This window comes from Paramacrobiotus metropolitanus, unplaced genomic scaffold, assembly GCF_019649055.1.
Source record: "Paramacrobiotus metropolitanus isolate TYO unplaced genomic scaffold, Prichtersi_v1.0 Parri_scaffold0000056, whole genome shotgun sequence".
NCBI lineage: Eukaryota > Metazoa > Tardigrada > Eutardigrada > Parachela > Macrobiotidae > Paramacrobiotus > Paramacrobiotus metropolitanus.
Genome location: NW_026570276.1, coordinates 961,229 through 972,535, shown reverse-complemented (window position 1 = coordinate 972,535; position 11,307 = coordinate 961,229). Strand labels below are relative to the sequence as shown.

At 43.3% G+C, this 11,307-nt stretch overlaps 1 protein-coding gene across 1 annotated transcript; it reads left to right on the top strand.

Annotated features, from left to right (window-relative positions):
- Positions 1-2,032: 2,032 nt before the first annotated feature.
- Positions 2,033-6,166, top strand: LOC129592804 (uncharacterized). Its single transcript, XM_055488924.1, has 6 exons — positions 2,033-2,102; positions 2,281-2,676; positions 3,086-4,097; positions 4,973-5,059; positions 5,138-5,251; positions 5,434-6,166. Exons 2-6 carry the CDS (start codon positions 2,459-2,461, stop codon positions 5,539-5,541), a joined length of 1,539 nt encoding a protein of 512 aa, XP_055344899.1. The 5' UTR covers positions 2,033-2,102; positions 2,281-2,458; the 3' UTR covers positions 5,542-6,166.
- The last annotated feature ends 5,141 nt before the right edge of the window (positions 6,167-11,307 follow it).

The following is an 11,307-nucleotide window of genomic DNA, read 5'->3' as shown; positions in this document are numbered from 1 at the left end:
AAAAAGTAAGTAGACCGCAAAACAGGAAAGTAAATGGTACGTAAAAGTAAGTGCAGTTGCGCCGTGAAAAGTAAATGGTAAATAAAATTTTGCTGCAGCGCAGATGCTATTGACGACTACAGTATTTGCGCGAGTGGCGTGATTAACACCGGTACGTCATGTATATGTCGATTTGTCAAAGAAGGTAGCATTACCCAAAAACAAAAATCGTTTCTATGAAAATAAATATTCTTATCGAAATATCTGAATGTCTGCGTACTATGAAACTCAATGATAGTTTACGTAATGATTTTGGTACTTGCCGCTCTGTGTAAATACAGAATATTACATTTTATAGAATGTGCTGCGTGCTGCGGTTCATCTCCAAATTTAAATACGAAGAGCACATTTATTACTGTTTGTCTATCAAGTACTAAGTAAGTAAAAAGTAGGTACGGTTACTGAGGAATAGTAAAAAGTAAAAGTAATGACGGAAGATTTGGAAAAGCAAAATTAATAGTGAAGGAATTAGCAAATATTCATTTTGTGTCATTCATTTTGTGTCCATATGAACTATTTTAATTTTTTTAACTGTTTCATGTAGAGAATGACGTACTCTATCAGCATACAAAAATTGGTTTCCATATTGCTTGCAATGGAAGAGCAATGCACTCGATTCACTTTTGGAAAGAATGCCGATTTTTTTTATTAATTTTTGAGCATTTTTACAAATATTTTTTTTCTGTATGGAAGGCTGCACCAAAACAGGCTAATTTAGCTGTTTTTGTCGCTAAGATATTGCTCTTATAAAAGTAAATTTGATTTAGATCCACTTTTGCAGCGTTGGTGAGAAACTGATTTCTGAAAATGCTGGCGGAGGATTTCACGAAAATTAAATGTCCGGCGCTCCAGCTTTCCAGTTTCTGGACCGAACGCGCTGACCGAAATATCGTATCTGTTTACAGTAAAAAAACATGAAACAATTACTCTATCTGAAATATCAAGGCGACAGATTTTAATCTTCCAAGCTGAATAACAGCAAATTTTAATTTGCTAAAAGGGAAATTCAAATTTTCGATTCTGTCACCGTCAAATTCCATCTATTTTATTAAAATAATTCACTAAAACGTTAAATCTTTGTTTACGGTTAATATGATTAAGCAGTTCTATGTTTGAGGAATTGCTCTTTCGAATGAAACTAATATGAAGTCAATCGGACGTTGGGCGGGACCAGTTCACAATGAAAACCTAGCCCGCCATTTTGCTGAGCCACCCGGTACATCATTTACCTGACTTTATCATGAACTGAATGAAATGAATTTAAGAATTTTGACAGTTATAGGTTGAAAAAAACATGGCGGGAGTCTTCTTTGGAGTATCATAAATCTCCGTGCAAATATGCGTCTTTATGTGCTATTTGAATAAGATCGGTTGATAATGCGGCTTCTGCTACATTTAAAGGTGGGAATTGTATTCAACCGGAAGTTGAGCGCACAAACGATTTTCACGCCAATGTATACAAGCCATTTGCCAATGGTGCAAGTGCATTAAACAGTGCAAGAAAATGTCTGGGAATTCCCATCAGTTATAATAATAATGTTAAAATTCTTTAAAAAGTGATTTTTATAACGTGGAATAAGTCTAACTGGAACTGGTATAATGTGGAGCTTGTGGAATCTGGTTATCTAGAATATGTACGCACTACACAGATGACCGTTAAAACGATTTCTCTGTTACTGATGAGTTTGCCTTTTATTTATTTTATCAACTTTTCTGCAGGCCATATAACAGCCAGTGTGTGGAAATCGAGAAAAGGTCACCGGCAGGAGGCTGCTAATACTGAACGCTGCTAAATCAACAGAGCACACCGGAGTCGAACTGTCAACAGCAGCGCGAAAGGGAAGAGTTCGCTACCTAATCAAACAAAGCCGAAAGTGAATGCTGGCATCGTGTTGCGGAAATCCCCTGTTGTTGACCTTAGCGAGCGGTAGAGCGGCCACTGGCGTCGCTGTGTGGCACATGATCATGACACATCAACACCATCGCCGGTCGGTGCATTAGCGTCGCCTATTTAATATACGAAAAAACCATGCTCTGGAGAGGAAACTGCGGAGAAGATACAGGTGCGTAAAATTTGCACGGGGTTGCGCTCCAGTGCTTCCAGGGTTCGCTGCTACCGGGAAAAATATTTTAACAGCCCGAATGACGCGGATACACGGTACTGTTTAACAGTAGTTTGATCCATTAAGTGGTGACAGATCCGCGCAGCAACCAGAAAAACTGCAATATATTATGTTGCAGCATCCCGGCATCCTTGTTTGCTCGCTGGAAATCTAATGGGAGCTCCTGCGTCAATCCTGTTTAGGCAGTATGGAGGAGCAGTGAAGGGATATAAATCGGCAGGGAAGCAAGCGGCGACAGGGAACTCAGCGTTCACTGGCTTTTCGTACTGTCTAACCGCACTTTATTCCCTGACATTATGGCTAGTCGAGCGTCCGGCATCGAGATGTCTGTTGCTGGCCTACGGCGACGTCACGGCGCTCCCGTGGATCGAAACGTATCGACGTTTCAGTACGCCGGGATCATCGAAGCCGGACAGGCGGATGACCTCGGCCATTTTCACCGCGTACCGGCAACGCCTCCTTCCAACGTTGCACCAGAATCGTTCTTCTCTCGTTGCAAATTGTCCACGACCAGGTAAGATAAAAATTCAGACACTGTCGAGCCGTTTTTGTAGCTGTTTCGTAATCTGAAGTGAAAATAGAAGAAATTAGATGAAACAACATTAATGCGCGCAAGCCGTTGCTAAACGATTAAGACTGTGGTGAATGAATTTCAATAATCACTGCTGCCTGATAATTATGTGGTTACTGATACCGCGGCTCATATTTAAATTTTTATTGCTACTCCACTGTGCCTGATTAAATTGCATCTGATTTGCATTTGCATTGATTGAAGGATCAATAAACAAAAATTAAATTTTCCATTTCCAACGTTTTTCAAAGGCGCGTAGCGTAGCCGCGTTGTGATTTTACACTGGTCGGATTTGCCGTTTGAAATGTGAAACGTTGGGAATTGATAATGTCAATTTACTTTCTATGGCCAGGTGGCTGCTGGCCTTCCCAGACCGCTGCAAAAGACTCCTTCAAGCAGGTTGGTTGTGGCTGCTCGCATACAGCCCGCTCCTGCTCATCCTCATGCTGCCCATCGTCCGCACATGCCAACCGCCGTGGTGGCGCTTCCTGGCGCATGTGGTCATCAACCTGTTGGGTTTTGTACTGGGCGCGGGAATGCTGCTGTATCTGGGCAGTAACTTCGTGGACGGGATCAAGAGCATGGGCGACGAGCCGCTCAGCCATGTCAAAGATCCCGGTGTCAAGGTTCCCTGGCTGGTCATCGTGGTAACGAATTGTGAGACCATTTTTTATTGCCTCCTGGGTGGACTGGACGTCGTAGCTTCCTGGCTGCGGGGGACCACCATACTGCAGAGTGTTACGCAATGGCGTCAGGAGTCAGCCGCTCGTCGTGTGTCGCGATCCCTGAATGTGGTGAGCGGTGCCGGTATGGGGTTCCTCGTGGTGCACACGATAATTCAAACCTACGCCTCCACCCGATACGCCGTCAACGTACCGCCAACGAATCTCTCGGTTCCGTTTATCCACTGGCCAGTCAGTGAAAAACACATGATTATTATTTTAACGCCGATAATTCCCCTTGTTGACGTGTTATCCACATGCAGTGCCGGTTGCTTCGTCGGCATTATCATGCATTTTCAAGCCACATGGGTGCAGCCGCTGGTGCGCAAGTTGACACAGCTCAAACGTGATCTGGACCCCGGCCGACCGTTCGTCCCGCAGACGATATACGCCACGGTCCAGGACTGCTATCAGCATGAGAGGAAACTAGGACCGATTTTTCAGGAAATCCACCGCGTGTGGTCCTTCGTGCTCGCTGCCTGGCTGCTCCTGGACTGGTTGATAGTGTTGGCGTATTTGGGTCATTCCTTCACGGAAAACTTCACTGACGCCCGAACGACCGCAATCTTCTGGGCTAACGCGGCCCACTACGCTGTGCATTTTCTCCTGGTCACATATGCGGCGCTGCAACCGCTGCAGATGGTAAGCCGCAAGTATAGTGTATACATCACACGTGTCGTGTATTGTACAATTTTCCATAATTTTAAAATGAATTCAAAATTTTTCAATTTAAAATCGGGGGAAAATGCAGTGGATCTGATATTGGTTCACTTTCGACGTTAGCGCCATGTGCCTTTATAGCAAAGTTTCAAGAAGATCCGGTAGTAACCAGACTTTTGGTACACAACAATGCACTTAAACTTTTCTCCTATTTTGAGTACGCCATATCTCGGCAACCGGATGTTGCACTTACAAACGGTTTTCAGAACAATGTATACAAATCATTTAGCTTTAGAATTACATAAAGTTTTACAAAAAAAGTGATTCGAAGTGCGTTCGAAAGGTCTATTGTATGCATCCCTTTTTTGAAGTTATGTACCGGGCCGTTTTCCTTAAGCCCATCACGCTCAGTCAGTCAGTACAGACTCTGTAGCTGCACGTCGTGTATGCGAGGGCTTGTATTTGATGTACAGTGTAAACATGCCGGCAGCTCAGAAAATTAATAATAAATAATGTTAATACTGAAGTATAGTCATGCAGATAGCTGCAGTGTAGGTAATATTAGAAACATAGTATTCCGAATTTCATTACTTTTACGATAGGGACTCGTACTTTCGTTTAAATGAAACACCCGAAGTAATGAACTCCACGAACCGATGTCCTTCCGGTTTTTTATTTTCCTGATTAAACTAGGAGTGCCCTTCACAAAGTGCTTGAAATTTTTCAGAAGCAATATAAACAAATTTAAACGGTATGTTGCACGATTTATTACGATAGGTGATACTAATAAAATCAATAACTATAATTATTTTTCTTGTCATAACTACTCAGAACAGATTTTTCATTTCTTTATTCAGGGTGTGGAAATTGCGCAGTTATGGAAAGATATCGAGGAATTGGCGTTCAATATCCTCTTTGCCCCCAGCGCAATACATGACCCACAGGTAATTAGTATCGATATTCTAACCACAGCGCGTTAACCTCGCAGTGATTTAACCTCGCACCGGTATTGCTCTGTACAGACCCGGCAAGACATCGCACGACTGATCTGCGCTGCAGTTAGCTACTCCAAAGAACGATCGTACTACTTCGTCCTGCTGGGCCTGGTCCAGCTGACATCAGCCAGGGCGTTTGCGGTAAGGCCGAACAGTCAAACTAAATGATCCCAGAGAGGCTTTCTTGTCTGCTACTAACAGAAGTATGACTATTGAGTAGACTGCAGCCTGACGTGCCGAACTGGTCAGATTTCTTAGACACCGTCTATTCTGCAAATATGTACTAGTGTACTACTATAGAAGTTTTCGTTTCTGGGTTGCAGTTTGTAACACTAACGGGATCAGCGTACGGCGTACTTTATTCTATGTCCCAGGAGCAGAGCGGCGGCAGCGCCATAGACAAGCGCAACGCCACCATGAGCGCTGTCTAGTCATAAGTAAAATTCTCAACCATTATTATCTGGCATTACAAGTGGTCCATAATGCATTTCCTTATGAATCGGCAGTAATGACCATAACACTTTCGGTTTGTCTTTGCAGTACATTGACTATCCTCCTCCTCCTGGTATAGCTCTCCGAGGCATGACAGCAGGCCTGCTGGCTGCATTCCCGGTACTGTTGGTGGCACTGATGCTGCTGCATGCGCTGCTGGAATTCGGAGGACATGCCCCCGTGCTATTGGATTTGGCGCTAATCATGGCATCGGTTGCTGTCGTAGTGGATTCCGGAATGATAATTGTAATTATCCCGACCACCAGCACCACCGTCAAGAAATTCATTTTGCTTACTAAATAATTAGACTGATTGTGTATTCACCACTGGCTCAGTTAATAATGATACTGTGCGAGTTGTGAATTATAAATTACAGTACAGTATTGAGTCTGTTGATATCGTGGGCTTTAAATACAGATTCGAGTACATCGTTTCCGCTTCTTTGTCGTACGCTGTCTTTGCCGCGACAACATTCGCTGCTTATTAAGCGGAACTGGCATGTCAATTTGTCATCAGTTGCATTGTATGTGTTGCTTGGCTTGTCATTACCAATGAAAACTGCCATGAGGCAGCATTTTGATGCCTTGACTTCCCAGAAAATAGCTCGCTCTTAATGGTAAGCGAAGGTTTTCTTCATTACTTCAGCAGTAAGCCGGAAGACAGCACCTGCTTCGTGATAATAATGTTCATGATTCTGAGACCAGTTACACAATGCGTGGCATAATACATTTTCTACTGCGGCAGTCTGGCACAGTGACAAAGAATTTCCTTCATGTAGTGAAAATTTGCTTCCTGTTGAGTCAGCAACAGCCAGCCAGCCAAGAGTTGATTAAACACGGAAATGTCACGGAATCAACACATATGCAGACAAAGTGCTGCATCCGGGAACAAAAAGTGTCTTTCGTTGGAAGGGAGCTGCAACACGTTATACGCTATCACATTTACGACGCCCATTGACATAATCTGGCGTGTTTGTGCTTACAAAATAATATAGAAGTACAAAGAATGACCAAGCTCTCAACAATAAAAATGGTGTAAAGCTCTGGTTACTAAGTGGAATTCAAAGTACTAACTGGAATGCTATGCAATATCCCACTCAAACCAGGGCCCTATCCACTGGAAACCGAGAAACGGCTGAAAAAGGCGCCGATGGGGAAATCGAACCCCGGCTACGTCGTTAGATCCGCGTAGGCAGTAGCACTGCACCACGGCGCAATACGTTGAAAATCTTTTGAAAGACTTTATTGCTGTACGTGAGCCGCTTCTTTCCTCACAACACATAATTATACTGGTATGCATAGCGCTATACAGCTGTGGATATAATACTACTCTAGCTAGAAAAATGCACGTTGGCGTGCACTGGTAGACCGCAGCGCGATTTACGCCAGATTTTCGCTACAGTTGCGGTATATTATAGCACCGCACAAGATGTACCGCACAGCGGGCTTGCGGAAAAGCCGCGTGCTTTAAATATATGCTGCAGTGTTCTTTGCACTGTAATTCTCACCTCTTCATTTGCTGGAAACTGCATTTAATTAGGAAGCCCCGGTTTGAAAGGAATGGTCAAAAAGCAATTAAGTTTGCGGTAAAATAATGATTTTGGAATATACGGTAAGAATACCATACAAATAACTTATGGTGACGGCTATGCGCCCCAACAAACCGGGCGCACAGAATTTTGCTTTGCGCCCCTTGGATTTCCGGGCGCAGTAATATCGGTGATTGTTTGTTTTTCCTAAGATTTTTTTATATTTTTTTTGGCTTCTTTTTTCTATTTATTTTTAACCGATAAATCTAGGGAATTGCACCGCTTTAGGCTCCAGCACTATAAGACCGAAAAGAAGCTGGCTATAGGAACAGCTTACGTAGCGACTAGCGTAGATTTAAGGTGAATTTCTACTCACATTACACCTTTTAAATTATAGAGGAATCGTAGAGAATTCATTGCTCTATCTACTGATGTGAATCAAGCTTTTATTAAAAAATTGCACACAGGCTGACACATGTGTTTGTTGCTGTAGATTGCTGTTTTTAAAAATAGGTAGCTGTACAGCTACCTATTTTAAAAACAGCAATCTTTTACAAGGTTCTAATACTGCGCAGAAGAGGAGATATCTCTATTCTGGGGGGATGGCAAGCTTGCTTACCACAAGCCACGAGATTATCAGCGGCAGCAAATGTTTGTATAAGAAAACCAGAAGATACGCGCGCTATCATAAATGATCAGGTAGAACAATGATTCCTGTAGTATTTTCAGTATGCTACTGTATATTGTTTGATGATGAAAGACACCAGACTGCACCCAAAGCTTTTGTTATATGCGCTCTCCAAAAAAAATCTGGGGAAGCAATGGGAAAGTTGCTAACTTTGTTGTAAATATTAATCCTGAAGAGTATCAGTAATAATCAATTCAGTTTCGGCTTTCAACCGCTACACCCGTACAGGTTTGAACGCGCATGAAAGCAGGACAGCCTTAACCTGTGAATTTATTTGCATTTGCTGCAGTTTTGTGCATAGTAATGAAATGGACTTTCGTGCCGTCCTAATGACCTCTAACAACTGTTACGCACCGAACCTGATAAAACACTGTTATTTGCTTGCTGTAAAGTTGCTGAAAATCAGGATCTCTCGATTCCGGGATGTTTCGAACAACCTTTCCGATAAACCAGGCAATAAAAAGGGGATGAACATAGCGAAAGGTACCACTGAGCTATTAAGAGTCTTCGAATTCTGCAGCTCTCTCAACTTATGCTCTCCTGCAACCTTGGGTTTAATCGAGTAAAACAAATAAGTAAAACCCGATCAACTGCCGGAACAGCAAACAAATTCTGATATTTCTGCACCCCGACCATTCGGGACGCACAGCCATTTCCATAACTTAATAAGTTGAGCAAAATTTCATTATTAATTTATTACTTTGTTTGCGTAATGCACCGCGGAGGAGGGGGAGCGGACGAGCAAGTGACAGACTGTTATGCTAGTTAGTTACAAATTACTGAGCAACATAAAAAAAATACTGAGCAATTAAGGATCAGCTACCTTTAAAAATATAAAAACGCTGTTCTAACGCAGACAATTCTAAAGTGGCAATAGGATCCACGGAACACAGCTACAGCCTACTGGTATGGGATTTTATATTGAACTGAGACAGAAGTTGAGCCAGTGGGACGCGTTTTGTGTAGTTGATAACAGAACACAACATAGAATGATATAAAGTATCGCTACTGTTGATAGCTTATAGCTGCAGTCTGCAATCTTACTGGCAATGTGCAGAAAAAGGTTGATAATGACGAAAAAAAACAATCCAAAATGCTTTTGCTGTGACATGTGTGACCGGCAAAATTACGACGACCTCTCTGGTAATAATGATTCCATGTTGAATACTGTACATACTGTACACACCTACATACATCAGCAATCTCCAACAATGTTTCCGGGGGTTAGGTTAGAAGGTATCTGTAAATCAAATTCTGTGATCTGAGAAACGTGAAATGCAGCACATAATCAGTGGGCAACGTTAACCACTACAACCGTTATTCGTGATGTTAGGGATGCGTTTTCAGCGTTGCGAGACGGGCTGTCGCAGTTTCTCTTACTACTGCTCAACTGAAGCACTGTCTCAAAAACGCCGTTAATGGAGATGCCCCTTGGTAGCGTCACGGATAGTCCGACCGATGAAACGATGCATTTCGGCAAAAAGACATTAGCAAATGCTCCGACAATTCCCGCGGTTGGAGCTTAAAGATTGTCTATTATGTTTCTCATATTTTCACACAGTACAGTTGACGGTGTATTAAGTGCAGTGTACGGTCCTAACCTGTCGGTTCGACTGCGCGCATCCTCGTACCTCTCCTGCAGTCTTTATCGGGAGCATCAACTTACCGCTCCGATATGATACAGGTACCTATTTTCCTGGATTTTTATTGTCATTATTCCTGGTTGTTGTGAAGATTTAAGATACCTTATCTGTCTGCTCGGCTTTGTTTTGCATTGCAAGGGCAGTTTTGGTTTGTTTGATTGAGTAAGCTTATTTCCAGTGTTCCTTTACCCGTGGATCGGAGGTTCCGAGTTTTAAGTACTTGCAGCCGTTGCTAATATTTCGCTATGGAGCGTATAATAGAGGTGAGCAGTCTAAAACTGGTTTTCGATACTCGCACCTTACTGGAGCCCGCTGGGCTGAAGATTTTCCAAGAAATTGCGGATGGCAAGCGTTCCACGCTGCCAAACTTTGTTCTGCTGATAATTCACCATAAAGTTTCTGAAGAACTCCATGGGTTGCGAAACGGTAAAGATAAAGAGAAACGAGAAACGGAGGAAAGCCATAAAAAAAGATGATTACCTGGCGCAATTTAAACAGCGGCACATCAGAGTACGTTTCCAGGACAAACGCGTTGCCGATTATTTGCAGCGCGTCTTTTATCTTCCGAAGCACGGCCCTTACCGCTCCCCGAGCGATGGTCTCATCCTGGTCTACGCCCTGTATCTGCGCCACCAGGCTGCCGGGGAGGTTTGGCTGGTGACCGAAGATAAAGAATTTCCGGCACGTGCAGTCCGCAGCGGTGTGACTGTTATGGGAGCCGGAATTTTACGCGGAGCGGCACAGGTACCGCAGTACAAAAGACTGCTGCCTCAAGGCGGGGATTATCACACCTGGTTTCCCGAGAAATGCCGGTGTGGTAGTTGGTTCTTTGTCCATGACGATGCCATACCATTTAGTAAAGTAGATTTTGACTAACTTATTTGGGAGCGGGAGAACCGGCGCACTAGACATTCACGGTCTGCGTCACGCGAGAACAATGAAATCGAGCAAGTCGGGTACGGAGATAACGAAGAGCTGTCATGGGCATTTGATCGGGAACAACCTGTTCATTTTCGAGGAAGTGCAGGCGGTAATGAAAATGCCATTCCAGCAACATTTTTCCCGCCTGCCGCATCATCACAGTCCTGGACCGCTGCCTCCGCCGTATTGCTCTTGGTTTTTGTTGTTATTGGTGTTATGTTTTGTCTACAGTATTTTGTAAATCTGGAACGCCCCGCTCCACCAGTATCAGCTTCCGAGGAATTAAGCCGAAAATTCAGCCAGTTAAAAAGCCCCTTTCCGTACGGATCAAATTGAAATGTCAGACGTCTTATATCTCTATTGCTGTTTACGTTCCGCGGCATTTTTTAATGGAAATTTGTTCTAACCTGTTCGAAGAGATATACTCGTAGCAGAAGAAAAGAAATCTCGACTTTATGCATATTTACAAGGGCGCTACATCTTTTTTCCGATCGCCTTCGAGACGATGGGACCCTGGGGCCCGTCGGCTATCGCCATTGTAAAAGAGTTGGGCAAAAGACTGCAGCAGCACACGGGAGAGCGTCGATCGCATGAATTTCTGCGCCAACGGCTTTCACTGGAAATTCAGCGCGGAAATGTAGCATCTATCCTTGGCACGATGGACGGAGTGGATAGTTTAAATGAAGTTTTGCTGTTGTGAGTAATATCACGTGTTTATTTTTCTTCCACCTGATCTGTACGTTGATTATTAATAAATAAGCCCCGATCTCGTAGTCCGTAGATAACGCTTCAGTATTGTTTTTTGCAAATTTTCCGTGACTTCGGTGTTTTCTGCCTTGGAATCGCTTTTTGTTGCATGATCTCAAATACTAATTACACGCCGGACAAATGTTTTGCATTCGACCATACCAATTTTTCTTCCGAA

Coding starts and splice junctions, on each gene's coding strand:
- LOC129592804 (XM_055488924.1), top strand. CDS start 2,459: ATGGCTAGTCGAGCGTCCGGCATCGAGATGTCTGTTGCTGGCCTACGG. Junction 4,098..4,972: donor CGCTGCAACCGCTGCAGATG/GTAAGCCGCAAG, acceptor TTCTTTATTCAG/GGTGTGGAAATTGCGCAGTT. Junction 5,252..5,433: donor CATCAGCCAGGGCGTTTGCG/GTAAGGCCGAAC, acceptor TCTGGGTTGCAG/TTTGTAACACTAACGGGATC.